Here is a 25,389-nt window from a genome sequence, read left to right as displayed (position 1 = left end):
TTCTCTGGCTCTGACACTACTTCCAGTGAGCCTTCAGTGATTTCTGCAAAACACCGGCCAACGGGTTCTGCATCAAAGCGAGAGTTTTTTGACAAAAGCAACTCTTAAAGACTGTGACTAAAAGGTGTTAGGGGAGTCAAAGGGGGAAATACTGAGCAGGGCTGTAGACTAGCTGAAGAATGTTTCATTCATGCTTTTTTCTCTTCTACCTCAACATTAGTCTGTTCATGTTGTCTGGTTGTCAGAGGGCCCGTTGAAGGATGGAAGGCAACGGCTTTACACGGCTGTGAGAAACTTCTGCCGGACTGCAGCCTGTTCACAAGTTGTTCTGCACCATGTGGTGATTTTCCTGAAAGAGGAGACAGATGTGGTCTTGTACACTTCGTCTACACTGTGCAACTTCGTCTTGCTTAATTTCCCCCAGGCTCAAATTTCACCATCTCTCATCATTCTCTAAGGGACTCATTTTATTATTAATTCCCAAATTCACTGCAAAAAATAAAAAATAAAAAAAATCCTCCCCAGCTCAGCATGATTGAAGGATCTTCCCAAAAAAATGGATGAAAAGCAAAAGATTGGCAGCTGAATGAGGTTTTTGTGTGTTACATAACACAGTCCTTGTCAGTGCAAATCCATAAAGAGTCACCAGTGCCGACTTATGGTTTACATAACATTTCCCAACAATATCTATTACAGTTTCATTCAGGTTTTTATTTCTCGTCTGCTGTGTCAGCCAAAAACTGAGCAAAAACACAAGTGAGGGGCCAAAAGATGTCCACATACTGTACCCAGGAAATCATGAAAGATTCTCCACTGCAACATTTGCTTCAACTCTTTGCTTGACAAAACTGTATCTCTTTTACAGACCAGACCTTCTAGATACTATCTGGAGCCATGAAACACAATTATTCTCCAACACTGACAAGAACAGCATTTTGTAAACAAACTTGCAAAGGTGCAATTAATGGTGCTGGCCAAATCAACTTTTGTCAATGTGAGTGTGGTAGACAAGTGGCAAGTACATGAATGTTAAGTATTACAGGATTACTGTTATTATCATAATCAGTAAGATTTTCTTCCCTTCACAAAAAAAACAAAAAACACCTGACCTGAGGAAACAAAAAGTTACTCGGTGTCAAAGATGCTCTCGTGTGTTCTTGTATGTTCGATATATTAACAAATGAAAGTGGTTTATTCAAATTATTTTAATGTTTTGAAGCCATGGCCATTTTTGACGAAAGAGATGAGGACAAGAGAAGAGTAGTTTCAGTGTTTGTGTCTCTGTGTGATTGTTTGTGTGTCTCTGTGTGATTGTGTGTGACTCTGTGCAGGGGGGTGTTCACATATTGAAAGATGCAGGGGTCTTGCTATTCAGACTCTGCCAGATGGCTGTTATGTAACAGGATAAATAGGACACAAGCCCCTGCTGACTGGATGTGAAAAGTGAACTGCTCCTTCCCTCCAGGAGAAAAGGAGTGTGTGTGTGTGTGTGTGTGTGTGTGTGTGTGTGTGTGTGTGTGTGTGTGTGTGTGTGTGTAGCCCAGCCCACTGATACAGAACACTTCCCCTGTTCCCTTTGAGGAGGCTGTAGCTGGCAGGATCCCTGACATTTGTGTCGCACTCTGGCTGCCTGCTGTCTCGAGCCATGGCTGCACAGCTGGTTGTAGCACTGCTGGCTCTCACCTCCCTGGGTGCTGCATCTGAACCGGACTGTAAAGAGCTGGTTAAGCCCCTGGTACTGGACAGCCACAGCCCCGTGAGTATCAGTGATCATTTGTTATGAGCTGGCCGTATGTGAGGAGGCTCTGCAGTGCAGTGCAGTGCAGTGCAGTGCTGCAGGTCCACCTTCCTGCATAGCTTAGTTTTGGTTCCATGTTAGCTTCACTTTTTGTTAAAGTGTGCTACAGTACAATTAAAAATAACTAAAGCTGTTAAAAATGACACAAAAAGTTTCTGACAACGTGTCTGTCAGACATTATGTCATTGCATCACCATTAAGAATAACCTGCAGTATAGGTGCATGTATGCATCCATTACATTAGTCTGTTTTATACATTATCTTGGTTTATCACTTCACATTAGTAAAGCACAAGCATATCAATATTTCCAAGGACATTAATGCATCGTGTTTATCAAGGCTGCTGTATATTATGTACCCCTTAGCAAAGAAAATAACAACTGTGATATTATGTGCCTTCAGCAAAGAACTTCAGATTGTTTGTAGAAATCTCCATTTTTAATCCAATTGCAATTCTTAGCAGATGACAAACCAATATTAGGTATTTCAAAAAAAAAAAACAAAAAAAAAAACTGTTATGTGATTGAGTATAAGCAATGTCTGTATAAGGTCCATTAAGCTTATCCTGGAGCTTTTGATCATATCACATGTGAGCTTCCTCTGCAGAAAGATTTGTCTTGCTGGTTTAATATTTTCCATTGCTTTTTGTTTTGTTTTGTTTCTGGCAGCTATTATTAACAATTATGGCAAGTCAAAGAAATGATAGAGCATCCTCTTTATGTGCTATTTTTTGTTTTGCATAATATAATATAATATAAACAGAGATGCGGCCCAGTCATGTCAATGAACTGTATGGTTGTTTCCTCTGTGTGGGTGGCAGATCTATGGGAAGTGGGTGCTTCATGTGGGGTCATGGGACCAGACCGGTCTGAAGGATGACTTGCTGTCGGTGAACAGCTCCTGGGTGGAGCTGTCAGCTTCCTCAGACAGCGGAGTCATCACCATCTACTGGGCCGACCGCCTGTAAGGACACTCCTGACTGCAAGTCATTGTGACCACATGCATTGCACATCATATGGTTACTTTCCATTTTCTCTCACATATGGCTGATAGCACAGTTGTCAGGAGCTCACAGTTTACGGGTTAGTGCAGATCACTTTTCTTGTTTATTTCTCATTACAGAAATGATGATAAATGCCTTCAGGGTTTAGCCAATGCCACCATCTCAGGAATGACCAGCCATACCACTTGTATGTATCTTGAAATATTTAGTGTTTTTCTCTTAACTCCCTGACTCACCATCTCTCTCTCTCTCTCTCTCTCTCTCTCTCTCTCTCTCTCTCTCTCTCTCTCTCTCTCTCTCTCTCTCTGTGCTGTGTAATGTTATGTGGGTGATGCATGCAGCCAAAGCACATTACAGAGGAGTGGGGTGGAATTCATACCAGTCTTCAAATGTGTCAATGTTGTACATTTTCTGGTATTTTACATGGTGTTTTCTTGTGCACAGTTTCACTGCTTTTCATCTTTGCTCCACAGTTAACATCCATGGTCACACTTCATATCATGATGGGAAATACTATGAGACCTGTGCCGAATGCCTCCTGTCCGAAGACACCACCCTCCTCCCTGACGGCAAGTCAAAGGGACGATATCTTTTTCTTTTTAGTAAGTTTTTTATTCCTCTCATTTGGGTAAAAATACACTGTTGTGCTATTTTTCTCTGTCCTCCCTCCCCACGTCCCCTCACCATCTCACCCTCCTGTTTTTTTTCTCCGGCCCCTCTCTCTCTTTAAAGCACGGACAGGCAACCTGGAGCCATCTGAGTTAGAGACCTTCAAGAAGCAGGCGGAATGTCTTAAATTCATCCCAGAGTACCACTTTGGGGGCATGGGTAGGTTCTACATCCTCCTGGTGTCCAAATTCAATTATTAGCAGAGAAAACTGTTTTCATTCTACGACTTTTCTCGTTTCAGATCTGTGTCCAGACGACAGGGTAACTTCTGCACCTGCTGTTGAGAATACAGAGAGCAATCAAACTGATGCTCAGCCTCCCGCAAAGTAAAGTGGAGCACAGAAGTGTCACAGCCCTGTGAACAGCCTCCAAATATTCAAGCAAACCCAGCTTAACATGTACTAAATAGTATTGTAATGTGATCTACTTGTGCACCGATGTAGTCTTGTGTTTTTTTTTTTTTCATTTGTCGTTTGTTGGTTTCAGCAACAGGTCTGTAGTTTAGCTTAATGAATCCACTTAAATGTCTCCTTTAATGCCACTATTTCCCACTGGTTGTGTGTGGTAAATAAAAACACTTCTTAGTCTCCCTCTGCACTGTGTTCCAGTCATCTGTTACTACACATTTTCAGAAAAAAGTACCACCTGGCAATCTCAACACAGGCATTTCTTTATCCTTTTTTTCAAACACAATGAAAAGCTGCCTGACACTCTGCTGACCCATATGTCCGCATTATTCGCTCCATCAATACTACTACAGCTCTTTTAAAATGCACCACTGTTCCCACAAACTTCAACAAAGGTCGTTGCCAGGTAACGTCACTGTCAGGGGCAGAAAGAAGACGTCAAACTAAACTAAACCATCGCCACGGGGAGTTCACACAGCTCCCGCAGGGAAACAACCTTCGTCCTACTGATGAAAAAGCTGCTTCATCGTCCTTTTTTTTTTTTTTTTTTAAATGTCTCATCAGTCCAAGACGAGTCATGTGGCACTTTGCCTGAGTTCATTCAGGGGCAACAGGCATGGACAACAGAGGACTGTTGATCTGGCCATTCAGTGCTGAACAAAAGAAATCTGCATGGCTCTGCGTGGTCATTAAAAAGCCCCTTACCAGTGCATTTGAGCATGTAGAACCCCTCCTCCTCCTCCACCCCATATTAGCACTTGCACAACTTTTTTTTTTTTTTTTTTTTTTTTGATACCCCAGTGGGGAAATGAATCAGCGTTAGAGGTTTTCTGCTGCAGGTTGAGAGACATCCTCTGCAGTGCTGCTGTGTCTCTCAACCTCATCCTCATCCCTCTGTCAGACCATGGCTCTGCTGCCTGTTGCTGTGTGTCTGTTGGCTCTCACTTCCCTCAGTGCTGCATCTGCACCTGACTGCAAGGACCTGGTCAGACCTTTTATGCCAGAGGACCCCAAACAGGTATGTTGTGCTCATGATCCTTTTTCTTATTCATCCCAAAAATATCATATCAACACGATGAGATATTTCTAATGTAGCGACATAAATCTTGACTGCTTACGTGCAGATATTTGGAAAATGGGTGTACGTGATGGGAGCTGGTGACCCTGAGCAGTACCACAAGGCACTGGAGTCTCTGAAAAGCTCTTGGATAGACCTGTCTGCCACTTCTGACAGTCAGACTGTGATGTTACGATGGGGAGATTACTGCTTGTGAGTTAGTTAATAAAATATGTTAAGCAGAATTATCTGTTTAAAAAAAAAAAAGCTTTTATTTTAAGCCTGCAAAACTTATTCTTGTTTCCTAGCAATCGGTGTATCATGGGGGAGGCAAATGCAACCATCACAGGACTCGCCACTACATTTCGCAGTAAGTAAAGCGTGGATAAATATAAAGAGAGATATCCACAACTACAGATGTCATATAATAATCAGTCACTTTTCTTTTTAAGAAAATCTGTCAGAGCACAAGGGACACATCCTACAGACTTGCCCCTACTGCCTGCTGTGGACAGACACCTTTCGAAATGGGGATGTCACTGGTAGATACATCCTGCAGTTCAGTAAGTCCTGTCCTCGTCAACACCTTTGCTCTGAGTCTTAAACGTGCATGCTCCCTTTTTAAATTCTCCCTCCTCTTTCAGCAAGGACGGGAAAAATAGATCCCAAAAATGTTGAAATCTTCAAGAAGCAAGTCGGGTGCCTGAGCTTCCCAGAGAACTTCCACAGCTATGATGGCAAAACAGGTCAGTAACTCATTTGTTTTTCTCCACCAAAATAATGAGCTCCCACAAGGTGGAGATGTTTCACTGAAATGCAATATTTATATACGATTATACATTATGTACCTTCATTATGTTTGGAGTAATTCCATGAAGTACAATGCACATGGGCAGGAAATGGGAATGGAGCCAACATTTTCCATGATGTTCAGGGAAACTGTCACTTTGCTTTGTTCTGTTCTTCTCTCACAGTTTATCTTTTTTTATGTTTTCCTGTGTTTCAGAGCTGTGCCCAGACGACAAAGAGAGTACAGAGTGAGCTGCAATAAAAAGAGATAAAGCAACTTTTTGTATTAAGCAAAATATATATAATGTAGTTGTTTTGTTTTGATTGAGTTATATATACTACAGCACAAACTTTGGTATTTACACACATATTTTTGGCATCATGAATGCCAACACATCAAGTGATTAATGATTTTATAAATTCACTTTTAAAAACCTATAAAAGCTGTTTTTGTTATAATTATGCAGTTGCAACATCATATGCAATGTTCTTCAAATTAAAACTTTATTATTATGATTCTTATACACTGTTTAACTGTTTAATTCCTGTGATTCATTGAAAACAAGGATATGCATTTTCACTGGCAGACTGTCAGAAATAGTCATGATTTGCTGGCTGTGAAGTTAATTTTACATATCGCACTCTGTCATAGTGGTGGATATATTTTATCATTTCAAAACAACAAAAGTGAACTGACTTTTAATGGTACATACAATAAGCCTGTTTGTGAAAATAAATCCAGTGCTACAAGGGACTGGATACACCAAAACCATTTTTTTTTTCAAAACTATACAGTATATTTGTAAAGAAAAAAAGTTAACAGGTAAAGTCTTGGTATTTCTTTTGAACCAACCCGAGCACTGCCTTGTTTCAAATATATATTACAGTGTGTGTGTGCAAGTCCCTCAGAGGCGGTCTCCCTCCTCATGTCTGTGCACTTAAGCCACCAGTCTGCTGTATTGGCTCCCCGGGCAAGTTTGGACGCTCTCCATCTTGCATAACTTGCTGCTGTCTGTCCGTCCACCACTGGTTCTTGTGCTTTCTGTCTCCGAGCTGCTCTCTACCCGCACCAGTTGTCTACATCTGAACAGGGCTGCCATCTGCTTCTGGCACTGAGAGGAGCCAAAGTAATAGAGGACTGGATCCAGACAGCAGCTGAGGCTGCCTGCGCACATGGAGAGCAGGTACGCCTGGTACGAATTGTCACTGGACTTGCTGGACACCTGAATGTAGTGAACCATCAGGATGATGTTGGTGGGAGTGAAGCAAACCACAAACACCACCAGCACGGTCACGGCCATCACCACGGCCCGAGTCTTCCTGGAGCGGTTCTCGACGTTGGCTGCTGCCAGAGCCTGGATAATACGTATATAACACACAACAGTGAAGATAAAAGGGATGAAGAAGAAGACAGAGGAGTAGATGGGGAAGAAGTAAAGATAATAAGCCTTTAGTTTATCCACATCCTGCACATCATGGCAGGTGGTGATGCCCAGGTCTGACAGATACATGGTCTGTCCTGAGATCAGCAGAGGGGATACTCCTCCCAGGGCCAACAGCCACATGGCGGCACAGACAGCTGAAGCAGTCTGAGGGCTGCGCCACGTGAGTGAGTTCATGGGGTAGACCACGGCCAGGAAACGGTCAACGCTGATGCATGTCATGAGCAGGACAGAGCAGTACATGTTACAATAGAAGGCCGCAGTGACAACTCTGCACATGAAGGAGCCGTAGATCCAGTTGTTGCCATGGTAATGGTAGGCAATCTTGAAGGGGAGGAGCAGGCCGAACAGCAGGTCAGCGCAGGCCAGGTTCAGCATGTAGATCACCGCAGGTTTTCTGGGATGGATGTGATGCACAAACATTACCATGGTAACGAGGTTGAGGGGCACGCTGATGATGAATACGAGGGTATAAACGGACGGGACGAAGCTCGTTGCCAGGCGACCCTGGAGGAAACCTTTAGCCTCCTCTGAAACAAAATAGTGCTTCTGGGGATGACGGTGTGGCCCATGGTGGCCGTGCTTTTTCACCGGCTCCAGCTCCGATCCTGAGCCAGACCCCATGTCGTCTCTCAAACTGTCTAAAGCAGACAGGTCAATGTAGTCTATGGGCTCATCAGTGACCATCACAAAGTGACCAGAAAAAGTCCGTAACCCGGGCTGTGAGCCTTTAAAGAGAGACAGAACAAACAAACAGGAAGTGAATGTTACATGTTACTTTCTTTTCACATTTAGATAAATCAGTAACTAAACAAGAAAGATTTATCATGACAAGGTTAGCACACTGAGAGACTGGAGGTATTTCAGTGTGAATCATCTCATTTTAAGCAACACCTACCTCAGTGAGCATCACAGGCAGCGGAATGAGTGAATATGTTTTTGTTGTTGTTTGTAGTATTTGACTCCATTACAAGTCCTGCCCTTAAAATAATACTCAAGTGTATTATCAGAATTTTCTTTATTTAATTCAAAAAAGTATTGATGATCATATTACAGGATTATTACTACTTACATTAACATGTAAGCAGCATTCAAATGTCTGAGAGGAGCTGATTTTAGCTACTTTACATATTGTTGGTTTTATGATTTCAAAATAACAAAGGTGAACTGATTTTTAATGCAAACAATGGTCCATACAATAAGCCTGTTTGTGAAAATAAATCCAGTGCTACAAGGGACTGGATACACCAAAATCTTTTTTTTTTTTTTCAAAACTAGATTATTTGCAAAGAAAAAAAAAAAGAAAGAAGTTAACAGGTAAAGTCTTGGTATTTCTTTTGATCCGATCTGAGCACTTGGTTAGTCTAGAGGTGAATCATATATTACAAACTGATTGTTTCATAGGTCAAATTTTAATCTGCAAAGCCGTACCTGTGACTATCAAATAAATGTAGTAGATATATTAATCAGCATAAAACTGAAATACTCAAGTGCCTCCAACTTGTACTTAAGTAAATATACTGAGTTGTTCCACCACCGCCCATGACCTGCTGTCTGGGACCAACTAGATTTTAAGAATCACAAATTATTGGCCAATAGCTCTAGAACAAATCATGGTTTGAGTTTCTGATAACGAGCCAAACACATTCTTTGAGTTTTAGTCACTATTTTTTTTCAGACAGAGGTGAATGCAGGGTCATTTCTACATGCAAAGCAGTCCAGCCTGACAAAAGGGAAATAGTGTCGTTCAGCTGTATCAACTGTATAAACAGGAAATGCCACATTTATTTTCAACCAGAGAGTTGATACAAATATAGGATACCAAATGTTGCACACATAAAGATCTGGCAGAGTACACCCCTATAACTCTAGTTTCATGTATTCATTTACCTAATAATGTTATGAACTGATATAGAAGGCTTTACACAAACATGAAAGATTAAAGATTAAAAAAGCAACTTACCATTTTGGGAGGGGAGTGCTGAGCAACAGAGGGAAATCAATACCACCAACCCTACAGACAGGTGAACCATGGCTGTGCTATGTATCCTCTTAAATAGGAGTGTTGAAAATATCTGTCTGCCAGAGTCGACTCAGTGTTTCTCTGCCAGCATCAAACCTGTTATTACAGTCCAATGTGGATACGCCTCCTCCTCCTTACTGCGCTGCACCGTCTCCTCCCCTAACACAGAGAAATAACAGCATTTGTTCATAGAAAGATGTTAAAAAACAGACAAATAGAGTAATACTGATTATATTAATGACAGATGAGGAAAAAACAAAATGTCAATAGTTAATCATTTGGGGCATGTGTAATTTATTATGCACATTGTTCAAGCATCAGAAATCACTTATATACTGATATTACACATTTAAAATACATCAGCTGCAGCTTGTAAAAGTTTTAAATGTTTTATTAATTAAAACATGATTCTTTAAATGCTTTAATTAAAAAGGCACTGGTAAACTACAGTATTTCATACAGCCCTGCAGGCTGGTCGGAAAGTTGCTCCATTTCGGAACTGATAGAGAAACAGCGTTGAATTTTCCATCAAACCCTTAAAGTTTTTTCAGCATACAAGGTAACAAGAACAGCGTCTTTTCTGGTATCTTTTACATACAAAACATGAATACAATTACAAATTAATTCTTAAAATACATTACATTTACAATCACCACATGGAAAAATACAGAATGGATATATTTAATTGGACAATAACTACATTTCATTTTGGTGTGATCCATCAAATTATAAAATCAGATGAAACAAAACACTGTCCTGAAGCATCTGATGTTTTCTGACAAAATTAATTTTAGTTACTGTCAGAAGGCACAAAATGTTTCCTCCTCCACTCGTGTTGCTTTCTCCCTCTTCCTCTAGACTTTCTCATTTTCCATAGAATTTCTTGTTTAGGAGATAAATAAGCAAATTGACATTCACTTTGGCTTTGTCAAACATCTTCATGACGGCCACGCCTTCATACTGCAGCTGGAGGAGGTCCTGGACACAAAATACAACAGGTGCAGTGAGAAAATCAAATGTGGCACATTTATATATGCAACAAATAATGTCAGACATATGGAGGCAAATTCAGTTATTAAATAAATTATTGTAGTCTCCAGTGGATAATATTGCAAATTAATTTCTTCATAATCAGAAAAAAGATACATTTGTTGCAACAAGTGTTTCTCAACTGGAAAATATTTGCTTTACTGCCATGATATTTCCCGCTAGTAGTCCAGTAAGGAGAGCAGGAAATTTAACCATCAGTCATCAAATTTTTGTGTTGACTAGTGGGGTTGCCTTATTTTTGTGGGAAGTCGGGAAGCATTTACCTGGAAATGAAGCTGGACTTTTTCCATCTCGACTCCCATAAACTTAGCCTTCACCTCGAAATCTCCAACTTCCTCAGTGGGTGAAATGTCAAACATGACATTTTTGAACCTGAGATATCAGAGAGACAATAACGGAGAAAAAAGTGACAACACAGCACACTGGGGACCATCATTTCCAGGTTTTTGGAATTACCACAATTCTCTGGAGAAACTCATATCAACTCATTTTCCCTGTGTTGCCAAATTTGAGCTCTGTATCTGTAGTGAATTAGTCTTCAGATGAATACTTTTTTTCATGTTCACAACAACATTTTCATGTTGCTTCCTCTTGGAAAAAATCATGATATGGTAGGATACAACTAAACTCATGGAAATTAAAGTCTGAAAATGTATGAAAAAGTTTTGCCATGCTTGTGCACACTGACTATCACCAATTCACAACACTGTTGATGGTGGGTTGGTTGGGGGCAATCAGGATTTCTGTGCATCAGGACGTCACAAAACAGACTTTGTGGTGAAATGTAAAAATCCAATATCTGACTAGTGGTAAAGAGCAAAATGAAATCTCCAGCCCTTTGGTGAAGAGCTCGACTCACTGGTTTGTCTGAAGTCCTTCTATCTCCAGGATGACTCCTTTCTCATGCAACTTCGCTGCAGTGTACTTCAGAGACTGTGGCTTCCACTTCTTACTGCCTTTATCGTCCCCTTTGCTGCCTAGTTTTATAGATCTGCGTGAATTCCTGGATACACAAAACACATTGTATAAAGTCACAAGAAATCTTGTCACATCCATCAAACCATCTACACAAATGGCCGGAAACACACACATCATACTGTATACAGAGGGGATTTTTTTGGTAAAACTCCTCTTCCTAACAAGGTGTACGTAATGAAGGTATAACTCACTTCCGGTTGAGATTATCCAGGCAGGTCTTGATGTAGGTATCATAATAATTCATCTGGTCCTGGTAGAAGGCAGTTTTCGAGTTGAGTGCTGTCAGTGTCTGCTGGAGCTTCACAAGCTCGGCCTTCCTCCTCTGTCTGTAGCGTCTTTGGTAGCGAATGTCCTGTCAGTTACAATTTTTACTAATATAAATTCGGAAGCTGATCAGACCTGACAGTGCTTACAAGTTAGAAGTGGAGGAATCTGCCTCAGTGCAAATGAAGAACTGCCTATGTACCTTTGATACGTCGTTGATGATGTCCTGGTATTTGTTACCAGCAGTGGCCAGACCGGCCTGCTCCAGGTTACGGAGGTTCCTCAGGATCTTCCTCTTCTTCTGCTCGAGAGGCAGCTGGCTGTCCTCCAGTACTGCCGGGCTGCTCTTCAGACCCTCTGGTGTCTGAGCGTCCTGGACTGCTCGGCGCGCTACAATCTTAGTATGCTCCGACTCCTTCAGGAAAGAGGTCATATTAGAAGTGCACAAATTAGTGAACACATTAGGTTGCGAGCAAAGAACAAACATTTATTGCATATACTCCTTTAAGAAATGAAAATGGCTGTTGGGTTCATGGGTAAGGAAAAGAAGAAAATATTACCTGTGGTGCAGTAGCAGGGGTCTCGAGAATTTCAGGTAAAGTCTCTCCAGGTTGAATCCGTATCACATCCACTATTAGCTTTTTTGTCCTGACACACACACAGAGAAAAAGATTATCTCTGAGAGCCAGACCTCTCTCTGTTATTTCAGGTGTAAAGTCACCAAAACCAAAAAAAACATGAGGCTGTCATCAACTGATGGCAGAAAAAAATCATTTCTGGGAAAAGTGTTGTTAGTATCCAGACACATCATGCAAGTTACCACCAAGCAGAAGAAATGAGTCCTCGTTCCCCACCTTCAATCAATTCTCAACCCATATACATTTTACTATCACTTAAATAGTAGCACTTCTCTTAACCATGCTAAGGTAATTGGCAGTGTAATATTTGTCTTTTTGTTTGTCCAGTTACCTCTGAAGATACTCAACAGAGTGCAATGAAATTTGGTGCAAATTTAGATCATGAGCAGAAGAATACCTGATTATGTTTTTGGTGCAGGACCCAATAGCACCACCATATGTATGTAAGATGAATCTATCAATATGGGCCATGCTTATTTTTCAAAACAACTCTTCATCATTGGTATAAATTTCATAAAATATTTTGAAGTCCCCCCCCCCCCCAGTGTTTCATAATTTATTCCTATGACTGGCTTTGTTAGCATGGTCTGAACACATTGTGCAGTTATTACAATTTAGATGACTTGCATATCAGCTCAGAGAAATACTGATTCACATTTATTTTTCTTCTTAAAAATTGTATATGCCAGAAAGTAATGAAGACAGCAGCTCTCTAACAGTCTCTTTTAAGAAACTGATGCAGTCGGATACATGTTTGTAGGCAAGATAACCCTGACCACAAACCGTTTCCTTTTTGGACAGGAAATGATAGAAGAGCAGGAAAGACAACAAAGACACGCTACTGAGTGATAGCTGTAAAGAAACACACACAGTGTCAAGAAGGGTTAAGTGCATCACTCAGCATTCACAGAAATCCCATACTCTTCTGAGTAAATGTGATTCGGTATAATGGTTATAAATATACATCAAAGACTGAAGTGTGGCTACACAGCCTGGCACTGAAGATTATTTCCAATTTTTTATACTGTAAGAATTCAGCAGCAGAGTTTGCATAAAGCATTTTGTCTCAGCACCCTCCAACAATAAACCTACTTTGTCATGAGAGTCTTCAGGTCTTTGTCATCCCCTTCCAGCAGCTCAAACTTGCTGGTGAGGGTGAGGGAGATTTCCGTCTTTGCCAGCTGGCTCAGAGCACTCTCTCTGTTTGGGTCATTTGGGTCTGCTGCTCCTTCACCTGAAATAAAACAGCACGGCGTTTAAAATGATTAAATACACTATATCCGACTTGTGATTAATACAAATAAAAGTTTGGTTGACAGTACCGAGCAATGCCTCTACATCGGGGACGTCTCCCAGGTCCTGCAGCAGCTCATGCAGCAAGTCATTGTGGTCCGGAGAGATTGCCTCCAGATGTTCCAAAAGCAGCTGAACAAATACAGATGTGATTAGTCCTGCACAAAAGGACTGACTACTACCTATGTGATCAGTCACTGAAGAACATTGTGACATTGTGATGAACTTTGTAGGAACAGGTACGTAACGTTGTCTTAAAAATTAAGTGTCTTACAGGAGTGTATGTGAAGTATTCACTGTGCTCACAGCAATAAACACATCTACAGATAATACGATAAAGTAATGTGTAGGTAAAATGCATCATGCCCCCATTTAAAACATGCTGTTGTTTTTCTTCACATACAAAACAGACAACGTTAAAATGTTCTTTGTGTGTTAGATGAAAGCTGAGAGAACATCTGCTCGATCTCCATCGTCTCCATTCTTCCTTGTGTGACTAAGTGCAGAGTGAAATTAATGATAAATGGACACAGGTGGCTTTCGCCTCCTGATGTCCTCAACACTACCTCCTTTCTAAGGAAGTGGTCTGTAAATATAATGAAAGGAAACAGGATAAAAATATAGTCATGTGTAGATTGTGGGATTCCAGGGGCATGAGAGCTGTGGATCAACTGAGTGCATTTTGTCTTTTCAGATTCACTTAAGAATAAGACTCATACTAAGACAAGAGGAGCATGTTTAGTGGTTCGTTCGTATTCAAATGCTTGATGCATATTTTGAAATTTGGTTTGCTGGGAGAAAAGGCTAAAACATTAGAGGTATGAGGCTGAGGCATAAAACAACATGACACCAGCAGCAGAGACAATCAGAGCACTGTAGTAACAGTAATAATCAGTACCAGGACACACTGGCCTGAAAGAGGGACAAATCTTTGGCAATTAGGTATGAATGGTAAGTTTGTGTGTGTTTTCTCCTACTGATGTTATTGTAATGCAGACCTGAATGACATCAAGTCATTAATGTGCATTTGCAGGACGGTGAGTAAGAAAGAATCCAATCTAGTCTACAGAGGACATGTTCAAGATTCATTTTGCTTGAGTTTACCGAGTGCGTATTGATGATTTCCTCTATTGAGATGTAGATGATAGGTTTGCTCAAGGTCACCATGTCTGAATATTCGTCAATATTAAACTTCTCCTCAGGTTCAGGGACATCACAGGCTGCCTGGAAAAATACCCTGGAAGAAAAGAATATCACTAGTTAGTGGTTTAGCTGACAGAGCATGAGCAAAATCAAGACTTTGTTTAGTACAAATGCTGAATTGTCTTTGATGTGCTAGTGATTTCTTTTTCAACCAGGTCGACTGCTCATGCTGACTTGTTTCCACTAAATGGACAAAGATTCATGTGGATTTCCAGTAATGATGAGTCAATCACCCTGGTAATGTGGGACAGATAAGAACAGGCATTTTTTTTTGTGAGTTTGTACAAATTCGTCAGGAGTTCAGTTCAACACACGTCTCCCGGTTGCTGATTAAGTAACTTCTTCCTTTGCCAGTGCTTCCACCGTGTCAGCTTAACCTGATTCTGACCGCCAAACCAAAACATGTTATTCAGCAGAGTTTGCTTTTTTTGTTATTGAAAGGACCATTTCTTCTTTCTCTACCACACGTGATTTCCCCTTTACCATGTTGTTTTTGAACATGAACCAAAGCCATACTTTATGTAATTATGATGTTATGGGAGGCTTACCTCCTCAGTACAGCCCCAAGGTAAAAACATTTTGTCAGATGAAGTTTCTGCAGAACATTTGTGCCAGCCACACTTACAGAATAACTCTTCCATCAATATTAATTTGTCCTGTCTTACCTAAACTTCTCATATGTCTGAGATATGTAGTTGTTCATTGGCGTCATATGTGCATTCTCGCCCTCAAACAGCTTATTGGAAGCAGCGTGCTGGAGCATCTTAGCCACAGATCCCAGGTTACGACGCTGGTCTTGGTGAAGCTGCCCTCCCGCTGACATGTCGATGATGTCGAAGCCGTCGGGGGCCACGATGGCTGGGTTCATGTAGCGGTAGTACAGCAAGTTTCCTACAATCTTCCACAAAAAAAAGAGAACGCATCATTAAAACCTTTTGTAAAATTAAACTACTCTCTCCTCAGCATGCTCACAATAATAAAGCATGGAGAAGCGACAATCTAAGTATACTGTACTGTGAGTGGGAAAATATATAGTTATACTTTTGAGGGCTTCTACCTTCATCAGCTCATCTTCTGAGGCATCTGGAAACTTTTCATGAAGGCTGTTCTTCAGAACTTTTGCTATGTATCTCATGCCATAACTACATGCAAAACAAAAAGCAATGAGGATGTCAAACACAAAATAACATGCATTCACGTACTATGACAAATGATACAGCAAGCTCATGACAGGGAAATAGAGGATTTATTTGAAGCATCAAATTTGATTAATAACTGAAAGTATTGATGGGTTTCAGTGTCTCTTTGGATGTACAGTATTACAGTATTTCTACTATAATCAAACATCACCACCTAGTGGTATATACAGTCTTCAGTTTTTGAAATAATATGTGATTTTTATTTTTATTAAAGAATAAAAAATAGTATTAATGTTCCAATCACAAAACTGGACTAGAACATATGTCTGGTTGTGGCTCATGCCGCAGAAAGTAGTACTGTATTTGTTCTTGAGCAGATGACTGCTTGCACCATAGAGATGATTATCTAGTAATGACCATGTCTTAACATGCAGCTCAACCCTAAACAACCAGTAAATCAGTGGTAAATGACATGACAAAGCATATGATCATATCCTGCCTGGCTCTATTTTAGTCACATCGCTATCATTACATTGTTGAAGTAATAATGTAGAAATAGAAGAGAGGAATTCTCAAGAGGAGGATCAGAAAATAGAAAAATAGATTTAAAAAAAGAAAACAATAGCATGAAAAACCCAATTAAATAAATATAAATGAAATGAAAACTAGGTCCTTCATTACCCTCTAATTATTTTTACCACAGAAACATAATAATTAGATTTAAGGTAACAATTCAATTGCACTTTGGAGTTAAGGTTATTTGCTACTGAAATGATAGAGCAATGATATAAATTTCAGATTTAAAAAAAAAGACACTAGAGTCAATAGTAATAATATCATGTTAACCTATCTGCTCAAGCACTGAAAAACAAAACTGTCATGGCGCACACAAAGGACAAGTGGACACTGATACTTAAGAGATCCCCAAACTTACGGGATATTATCCAGTGAGGACACAATGGAGTTCAAGACCTTATCTGTAGCAGACCGTAGCGCTAAACTGGAGGCCTCCAGCCTGTTGCGTACTTCCTCATGTGACATGGCCTGCTCAGGAGTCACTTCATAAGGCAGTTTGCTGAGGGAAGACAACAGTAGCCAAACATTGAAACATGTAAAAAAAACACATCCAGAAAATTAAATCTTGCTTGTGATTTGTAATCCAGCACGATAAGCAACATTTTAGTCATTTGTCAAGTATGTTAACATTTCATAATAATGAGTGGAGAGGCTTTCCAGATAATTTCACACACAAGCGGACAGTATGAGAGAGATTAGCGGTAATTCTAAATTGTTGCAGTTAATGGGCTAAAACATGTAAGACTTGAAAGTAGGCACTCTTAACAGAAAATAAGCAAATAAACCTAAGAATAAAAAAACTAATGTAGACAAAACTGACCTCTGGTCACATCAAATATGTAGCAAACCTGGCAGCATACCAAAGGGCATCCAACTGTTGGCTCAAACCTCGTGCAGCCAGTAACAGAATAAGTCTCAGTCTCTAAGTCTCATGCTGTATTCTTTCCATGTCATCGTCCCACTGGCACCTACCTGGCCTCCCCAGTAGCCGTCTCCAGCTGGTTGACCCAGGCTTTGTACACATCCACAGGGTTGGTGTTGATGCCTAAACTCTTGTCCTCAATGATGTCCTTGACCACAGGAGCCAGAAGCTGCCTGAGTGTGTTGTGGCCTCGTGCACCCCTGTTGAAGCTCACCACCATCTTGATGACTGTCGGGTTCCCTGTCACTATGTCCTGGATCTGGTCCACCTTAGAACTGAGACACGTGGAGAGGATGGTACAGTAGATCACTAATGTCCAACAAACTAACAAAACACAACATGTGGTGAGCATGTATTCAGAGAATGCCAAGCTATTATCTTTTAGGATCTCATATTCTTTCACTTAGACGACCAAACTGTATTATAACCATTACATCGCTACTATAGTTATAAGGTGTAAACTAGGTACAGTGGATATGGAAAAGTATTGTTCAGACTAGTAGTTCTCACTTGATTTCCTCCTCCAGAGCAGTCTTGAAGAGTTTGAGCAGCAGGTATTCTTCTCTCTGGTTGGAGGCGTAGTTGTACAAGGTGAAGATCACAGTGTCCATAAACTTAGTGGACTTGTTTTGGGGCATCTGGAAAATCAGCTTGGCTAGGTAGGATGGATTGGTCTAAAAGGGAGGTTAGAGAGAAGGAGTAACATTACATGTGTGTCAGCAAATGGACTTGGACCTTTTATTAAACCTTCAAGTCGAACAGATGTAAGTTCTAGTTTAACTTGATGGGGTTAAGTTTTGTATTTTGTATTTTTTTTTTTTTTTTTTTTTTTTTTTGCATTTTTGTAGTACCTGTAGCAGGTAAAAGAGATGTTGGTAGGCCTCCAGTTTCCTTCTTTTGCCTTTACTCAGGCCCTTAATCCCCAGTCTGTCTCCTGCAGTCAAGTCATCTTTATTTACTTTATTTTTCTTGTTCTTCATTTTCTTATTATGGGACACCACATCCTTTTAAAAGAAACAAACAGCAAAAGAATTAAGAACCTATCTGGACGGGACAAGATATAATTTCATATGAAATAACAGGAATTTAATCACACTTCAGTGTTAGGAAACTTAGGAAACATGGCATTAACAAGCAATGACGTCAACCACCATAAAATCACAGTATGTCCTTTTTTCCCTTGTACACATTAAAAGCAAGGGTGGCCAACCTGCAGGGTGATGCGGTTCTTCACCAGCAGTCCAATCTTTATGTCCATCAGGTTCAAGTCTTTCTCCATCTGCTGGTTGGAGCGGATCTTGGTGACCACTTCTTCCCTGAGCCGTGTCACCTCCTGCTCTTCCTGCAGATCCAGGTCGCTCTGCTCCAGCAAGTGGACAAACTTACGCACCACTGACAGAGGAGGATCCTTGGCCCCAGCTAAGATTTGGCACATACGAAAGTCACTTGTCAGTCTCTCCCAAGTAAATACACAGCAAGTCACAATACTGATATTATATCAGTATAGGTCAGCTCTAACTGTCAGAGTGTTAAATGTTTTTTTTTTTTTTTTTTTAACTCACTTAGGGTTCTGTAATCATCTCTGGCTTTGTTAGCTTTTAGAAAAGCCTGGATCTTCACTATTTCTTTTTCCTAAAAACACAGATAACAGTGAATCTTACACAACATGGAAAAAACAGAACAAAAACAAAGGATGTTTCTCAGTGATGCTGACTGACTGTGGTGATACTCACATGATCTTTGAAGAACTGCATCCTCTGATTGTATTTACGTTTGGCTTTCCACATTTTCACCATGGACTGGATCTAAAAACATGAGTGTTTTACACTGATTTAAAAGCAATGTTATTAAGGTTTGATAGATATGAGATATTTAATACCACCACGATTATTTTAGTTTGAGGCTGACGATTTCCAGAGACATTTACAAGAAAGGGATACATAGCTTTAGAGTTGTCTATTCACTCAATAAGTGAAGTTTTTATGGATTTATCACCTTGACAACAGCAGCAACATTTTTCTGAAGCAAATTCATCCTGTCTTTGTACATTTTCCTTTGTTTGTAGCCTTTCCAACAAGCCTGCAAGGAAAAAAGAATATCATTACAAACACACATGGAAAACATACTAAAAGTTGTGCGTTTTACATCAGTTATACCACAGCCTGGATTACTATTTCCAATCCTATTAAACTTGGCCAGTCGATAATTCTTCTCAATCTGAAATTTGATGACAGTCACTATTCACAGTTCACAGTGGAGCCATACACTACCTGCAATTTGACAACATGTGGTTCTTGCTGGCGTAGATACTCCATTCTCTGGGCATGCCTTTTCCTGACCAGGTACCCTCTGATCCTTGCCTGCAGCTGGGTTACGAAGGATTCATTGGCCAACCATAACTGTTCCCTGTTATATTCTGCAGTCACACTGCTGACGACAGTCTGAGGGAAAAAAGGTTCATTTTCAAGTTTTTCAGGTTTTAAATCAGTCCCATCATGGGGACAATAAAATGGGCAAAAAGTGAAGGGGTCTGAATAAAAAGTACAGTAACACATCATTTCATGAAGGGAGGGGAGTACCTACCTGGATTTCCTCTTTACTGAGCTGGCCAGGATTGTGTTCAAATCCTTCAGGTTCCTCCCAGGTGCCCTGCCCAGTCTCCAGGTTGTAGTAGTAGTCATATCTGTCCTTGATGCAATGTTTTACCCACACACTATCTGTGCTGCCTAAAGGAAAGCACAAATTTCCCTTTTAGACACAGTGAACACTTTACAGAAAAACAAACTCTGAAAATCAGGTGACTTCTCACAGTGTAGGTGTCACTTTCTTAAATACAGAGCATCCTTTCTGGTGATAGCCCAGTTACCTTTAGTAGCACTGCTAGTTTGTCTCTGTACCAGTTCAGACTGGTATGTGTCAGCACATTCAGGGAGCACAGCTTTCAGTCCTGCACCGGGAGCCTGTAAAGCCTTCAGTGTATTCTGGCAGTCACCTTCAGCCACCTTCCTGTTAACATCAGCTACTGCTCCAGCCACTAGTAAACAAGATTGAACCAAAGAAGCAGTTGGTGAGCTGCACAGTAAAAAATACCAAGTAAGGAATGATACACAACAAGTGGCAGATTATCTAATATGTATCACAGTATCATGATTCATAGCAAAACTGAAACAAGCTTCAAATATCAATTTAGAACAGTAATGGGCCCACTGCGACAGTGGTGGTGAAAATAATGCAAATCCTCTGGACAATCAGAATATTGGATTTTCCTGTCATTTGAGAGAAATTTCAGCTCTGGGTACATACATGTGAGAGCCTCCTCTTCATCCTTGTTGGCCATGAGTATGGCCTCTTGGATTTGGTCCAGCCACAGTACTGCAGACTCATCTCCAGAGCTCTGCAGTCAGAGAAAAAGTACAAGGTCATTTCTCTTATTTTTAGAAGGGAGAGACCAAACTATACTTTAGACACACAGCACTGTTCATGCATAGCTGCACAATACTAACTTGAGATGAGATTATAAATCTTTTGAAGCAATTTTAGTCAAAACATTTATTGTTGAGGTTAGAAATTCGCAAATTTATCAAGTTAGGATTGTGGATTTTTGTATATGCAGTGTTTAGTTCTATAGCAGCAACACTTTATAGCAACACTGATTACCAACACTACACAAGCTGGTGCTATTAAAGCAACAGCAAACAGTAGGCAGTACCATTTCCCCTGTGTCCAGAGGTAAGATCTAAGGAAAAGGGAAAAATGTAATGAATAATTATTAACAATAGTTACCCTACAAACATATACCATATCCTGACTCCCAGACCTTAACAATGTAAAATCAAAACAAGCATAAAGACTGTTTACGCAGCCTGATTTTGTATTTGCTCTCAGACTAATTTTAGAGAACTCTGCTGGCGACTGTGACCACAGGACCCACAGGATGGAAGTAATCATTACACTACACTAAGCAGAGCCAGAATAGCCCTTTTGTTTGTATCTGTCACTGACCAATTATTTCCTAGACAACTAATCATGTATTGAGAGCAGGACCAGCCTTGTTCCCAAATGCAATAATGCCACAAAACAAAATCCCACGTGTTCATTATAAAAGAGTATTTCTACATTTTTGTGTAAGTGACATCATTGAAGTTTACACAACAAACCAAAGGCACATTATTGTGCAACATGGAACCCAATCAGGAAAAAGAAGAAAAATATATTATTAAATTAAATAAATTTTAGAACCAAATAACCCAAACCACAATAAAATAACTTATTTTAACAGTAATCAGCATAATTTGTTCAGCTGATTATAAACCACTAAGCAGTGCCCTCCCACCCCAGTGAGTCAGTGGGCAGTTTAGTGACGCAGGCATCAAGGGAATTCAGTTTTCAAGCCTAGACAGGAAACATGCTCAGTCCCTGCACCGAACAAACAGGCAAGTATCCCACATACACTAGCGGGAAGCCGAGCTTGAGTACACACTGTTATCAGTTCTACTTTGTGCTGTAGAGATGCAAAACAGCAAATTTCACCGGTGGAGAACTCCTACATCCACGGAAAAGAAGCAACACCAAAAGCGGTAAGGACAAGAAAGCTCTAAAAACTCGAGACTGAGGACTGACATGGCAGACATTGTGCCAGGATTACTCATTTGTCTGATGGCAGTGCAGACCATTCAGCATGATGGTAAGTTTATTACAACACTATTTAAAAAAAGTTATCCAGAAGGATAACTGGATTTGTTTTTAAAGCCAGGGCCCAACATCTGAGATTTACACTTGGGCTATATATATATATATATACACATATATATATATATATATACACACACACACACAACAGTTTTCTATTATGTTTTAATGTAGTTTGAAATGTACTTATGTTGTTGTACACCTAAAGTTGAAGTTAGTTTTAAAGCTATAAACATTGTTCTTCTGCCCATTTTTAGGAAACAGAACCAAGACCCAAACTAATATTCCAACTGGTGTGATACCAAAAACCTTCAAGGGGAAGGTGGGCAAATGTAATCAGACAAACCAGCTGCTGGACCTACCCCATCATCCCAGCACAACCCCTAGGCTAGATGTGGACCCAGAGGACCCAGTGACAGCCTACATCAAAGGGATACTCAGCACCCAGGTCATACCTTCATCATATTTCCTGGCCATGCTGGTGGGTATCCCCTCAAACGCCTACATTCTGGGCTTCCTCAGAGTCAGACTCAGAGAAAGGTCCACGTCCACAGTAGTTCTCTACCTGAACCTGGCCTTGTCCGACCTGCTGCTCCTGCTTTCCTTGCCACTGCGTGTTCACTACCACTTCAACGGAAACAACTGGATATTTGGGGAAATGTCCTGCCGGCTTATCACGGCCTTGTTTTATGGAAATGTTTACTGTTCGGCTCAAACCATAGCATGCATCAGTCTGGAGCGCTACCTGGCTGTGGTGAGACCGTTTTTGTACAGAAGGCTGACAAAGACTATGCTGGCAATGGGGATGTGCTTGGCTGTATGGTTCCTGTTTGGGGCTGCTGTTGTACCTGAGCTCCTTGTTAGGCAGAGCTACCAGGTTACCCAGCTGGGAGTCACCACCTGCCATGACGTACTTCCCCTAGATGAAAAATCCCATTCCCCGTTGGTGCTATATAGGCTGGTGCTGGTTTGTCTGGGCTTCATAGTGCCCTTTCTAATTTGTATCTGTGCATATGTGGTAGTGGTATACCACCTAGGTCAATCTGGTTGCGACTGGAGACCATTTATCAAGGTCAGCACACTGGTCTTCATCATCTTTGTGGTGTGTTTCTTGCCCAGCGGCATCCTGCATATCGCCCACTACATCCGTCTGTTTTCCAGCGGGGATGACAGACTGTATGGATACTACACAGTAGCGGTGTGTCTCTGCTGCTTCCACAGCTGTCTGGATCCCTTCCTGTGTTTGCTCGTTTCCAAAACGGCAGCCTCAGAACTACAATTCATTTCCCTCCGTGACAAAACTCAGAGACCAGCAGTTATGACATGAGACTGGATGTGTGTGCACAGAAAAAAAACACATCCTTGCTGGACCATTGTTGGGACACAGCAGGGAAGCACAAGAAACAAAGATGTGAAAGTCATAACTGGACACTGTGAATTAAACAGAGTAATACCACAATCTCTGTAAGGCCCAAAACAACAACAGTCGTCATAAAACAAAGCAGTCTTTGTACAGTATCAGAAAGGGAATAAGCAAATAGTGCAGTCTATCATATAACAAGCCTATCATGTACACCTAGCAAAATCTCAGATTGAGAACTTGGTGACACAGAGTCACAGTACATTGACAACTATAATCTATCCTCTATTTTGCTTTGTTAGAGGAAAATGTAATTTAAAAAATAGGTGAATTCTATGTAGATATTTACTCTTGCCTTCCAATTTTTAATTATATTTAATATATGAACATAAAGGTTTTAATTCAACAATGAAGCAATTCAAAGTCATAAAAATGTTGTAATATAAAATCCAGCCATATCAGGGATGAGAAGCTGCTGTGCAACTCCAATAAAACTAATAAGAATGAGAAAGTTATGGTATGTGGTGGAAACACTCGTTCATTCAGCCATAAAGACTTTTGCATATTTTGCACTCTGACGATGTGGGAGGTGCAAACACATTCCTAAACAAATTAAACAAAACCAGTGTCAAATTACCTGGCAGAGAAGCTCCTTGGTATATTGTAGGACATCGTGGTAGTGTTTGGCTGTAGCGGGGTTCACCCCAGTCAACTTGGCTGTGGGGAGGAGCAGGGCTGCAAGCGTCTGCTGATGATCACCTGAGTTAAGTGCCTCATTGATCTCAGCTATGGCTATAATGCCTGGAGACAGAGGACAAGCAACATGTGAAACTTGGGCACTCACTGTGTTTAATTCATTGTGTGTATTTAAAGATTCTCACTGTACCATCGCACCTAAAATAAAGATTTTCCAAGGATTCAAACCACTGGCTTAAAAAGTACTTTTAACTGATACATTGTATTAGTAGTTCATTTGCTGCACAGGTAAAAACACATGCTGCAATATGTAAACCAGAAATCTGCAGGACGTCCTTACGTTCGTGCTCTTCATGGACCTGAATGTTGACTGTGTCAATGCACTTCTGAACATCATTCCATGTGAGAAACTCTTGGCCCTTGGTGAGAGTCTCAGCTCGCTGTTTGATGAGTGTGTCAGCATACCTGAGAGAGAGTGTCACAGAGTTTCAAAATGGTCTCATGACATCAAATGAGTCACTACTCGCCCGCCCTGGTGTTGACACAGTTACAGTGGCGAGAGACCTGGAGGGCAGTGAGTTGCAACCTAAAGACATTCTTCCTGTAACATACATCTCAAATTAATTTCTCCAAAGACCATACCAACATACTTAAAAAATACACACAGACAAATGCTTGCCAAAAGAGAAACCTGCCACCCAATGGTATACATACCATTGGTGCAGTTTTATGCACAGTCAATGATACTTTTTGCTCATCAGTGCTCTACAGCTATCTGTCCTGCAGCCATCTTACCTGTTGAGGTTGTCCTGGTCCATGTTGGTGAAGCCCAGAGGCGAGTCTGTCAATTGCTCAATCACAGCCTGGGGGTCTTTGGTGTCCAGCACCTCATTTAGCACCGCTACAGCTGACAGCATCTCCACAGCTACACTCAGCTCCTCGTGGCTCAGGCCAGACTAAGAAACATAAAGGTCTGGATCACAAGCATGAAGTGACATTTAACTGCAAAAAAAGGACAGACGTCCGCTACACCTGTTAAAGATTTGTGTGAGAGCATGTGGCTCCAGTTGAGCCAAAATTTCAAACGTGATGCCTCACCCGTCCACCTTGTAGCTGCAAACTGAAAAGCTCAGCCTGATAGAGGTTGGCAGCACTTTGGTAGACAATTGGCAGTTGTGCCTCAGGGTTCATCAGCTCCTCCGCTGTCTGCGCTGCGTTGCCCAGACGAATGGCAGTATTGATTGCGGCAACTGCTTCGAGTTCTGGTCAAGAAAATTTCAATCAGTCTCAGCCACAGATGTTTTGCAGTAACCTGAATTCAATTTCCCAAAGTTTATCAGTTTGAAAATTACGTTTTTATGCTACAATACAGTTATATGATGAAATGCCTTCA

General features: G+C 40.8%; 4 protein-coding genes across 5 annotated transcripts in view; 2 read left to right on the top strand and 2 right to left on the bottom strand.

Moving 5' to 3' along the window:
- Window positions 1–1,557: 1,557 nt before the first annotated feature.
- Window positions 1,558–4,065, top strand: LOC108878177 (uncharacterized). Its single transcript, XM_018668586.2, has 6 exons — window positions 1,558–1,756; window positions 2,619–2,761; window positions 2,921–2,988; window positions 3,275–3,403; window positions 3,534–3,629; window positions 3,712–4,065. Exons 1-6 carry the CDS (start codon window positions 1,646–1,648, stop codon window positions 3,798–3,800), a joined length of 636 nt encoding a protein of 211 aa, XP_018524102.1. The 5' UTR covers window positions 1,558–1,645; the 3' UTR covers window positions 3,801–4,065.
- A 2,138-nt stretch (window positions 4,066–6,203) lies between these two features.
- Window positions 6,204–9,296, bottom strand: f2r (coagulation factor II (thrombin) receptor). Its single transcript, XM_018668584.2, has 2 exons — window positions 9,129–9,296; window positions 6,204–7,893 (listed from the first exon to the last, which is right to left on the bottom strand). The coding sequence occupies exons 1-2, from the start codon at window positions 9,196–9,198 to the stop codon at window positions 6,662–6,664; spliced, it is 1,302 nt and encodes a 433-aa protein (XP_018524100.1). The 5' UTR covers window positions 9,199–9,296; the 3' UTR covers window positions 6,204–6,661.
- A 166-nt stretch (window positions 9,297–9,462) lies between these two features.
- Window positions 9,463–25,389, bottom strand: part of iqgap2 (IQ motif containing GTPase activating protein 2) — a 33,319-nt gene continuing 17,392 nt past the window's right edge. Inside the window, exons 12-39 of one of the 2 annotated variants that reach the window (XM_018668589.2) lie at window positions 25,095–25,258; window positions 24,792–24,952; window positions 24,337–24,461; window positions 23,938–24,101; window positions 20,961–20,987; window positions 20,555–20,645; window positions 20,118–20,285; window positions 19,835–19,977; window positions 19,522–19,692; window positions 19,247–19,330; window positions 18,985–19,056; window positions 18,814–18,883; window positions 18,462–18,670; window positions 18,103–18,255; window positions 17,762–17,925; window positions 17,302–17,526; window positions 16,688–16,828; window positions 15,672–15,756; window positions 15,280–15,512; window positions 14,516–14,648; window positions 13,441–13,543; window positions 13,211–13,352; window positions 12,041–12,128; window positions 11,683–11,895; window positions 11,408–11,568; window positions 11,098–11,241; window positions 10,502–10,610; window positions 9,463–10,166 (exon numbers count right to left, since the gene is read on the bottom strand). In XM_018668589.2, coding sequence (XP_018524105.1) covers window positions 10,053–10,166; window positions 10,502–10,610; window positions 11,098–11,241; window positions 11,408–11,568; window positions 11,683–11,895; window positions 12,041–12,128; window positions 13,211–13,352; window positions 13,441–13,543; window positions 14,516–14,648; window positions 15,280–15,512; window positions 15,672–15,756; window positions 16,688–16,828; window positions 17,302–17,526; window positions 17,762–17,925; window positions 18,103–18,255; window positions 18,462–18,670; window positions 18,814–18,883; window positions 18,985–19,056; window positions 19,247–19,330; window positions 19,522–19,692; window positions 19,835–19,977; window positions 20,118–20,285; window positions 20,555–20,645; window positions 20,961–20,987; window positions 23,938–24,101; window positions 24,337–24,461; window positions 24,792–24,952; window positions 25,095–25,258 — 3,857 coding nt within the window. In that variant the 3' untranslated portion in view covers window positions 9,463–10,052. The remainder of the gene's footprint in view (window positions 10,167–10,501; window positions 10,611–11,097; window positions 11,242–11,407; window positions 11,569–11,682; window positions 11,896–12,040; window positions 12,129–13,210; window positions 13,353–13,440; window positions 13,544–14,515; window positions 14,649–15,279; window positions 15,513–15,671; window positions 15,757–16,687; window positions 16,829–17,301; window positions 17,527–17,761; window positions 17,926–18,102; window positions 18,256–18,461; window positions 18,671–18,813; window positions 18,884–18,984; window positions 19,057–19,246; window positions 19,331–19,521; window positions 19,693–19,834; window positions 19,978–20,117; window positions 20,286–20,554; window positions 20,646–20,960; window positions 20,988–23,937; window positions 24,102–24,336; window positions 24,462–24,791; window positions 24,953–25,094; window positions 25,259–25,389) is intronic. The other variant, XM_018668590.2, reaches the window with a different exon arrangement.
- f2rl2 (coagulation factor II (thrombin) receptor-like 2) lies at window positions 21,496–23,815 on the top strand. Its single transcript, XM_018668591.2, has 2 exons — window positions 21,496–21,935; window positions 22,198–23,815. The coding sequence occupies exons 1-2, from the start codon at window positions 21,872–21,874 to the stop codon at window positions 23,265–23,267; spliced, it is 1,134 nt and encodes a 377-aa protein (XP_018524107.1). The 5' UTR covers window positions 21,496–21,871; the 3' UTR covers window positions 23,268–23,815.

The sequence above is a fragment of the Lates calcarifer genome, linkage group LG13 (genome assembly GCF_001640805.2).
Source record: "Lates calcarifer isolate ASB-BC8 linkage group LG13, TLL_Latcal_v3, whole genome shotgun sequence".
In the NCBI taxonomy this organism is placed as follows: domain Eukaryota; kingdom Metazoa; phylum Chordata; class Actinopteri; family Centropomidae; genus Lates; species Lates calcarifer.
The sequence above is the reverse complement of the archived record's forward strand: the minus strand, read 5'-3'. Positions and strand labels throughout refer to the sequence as shown.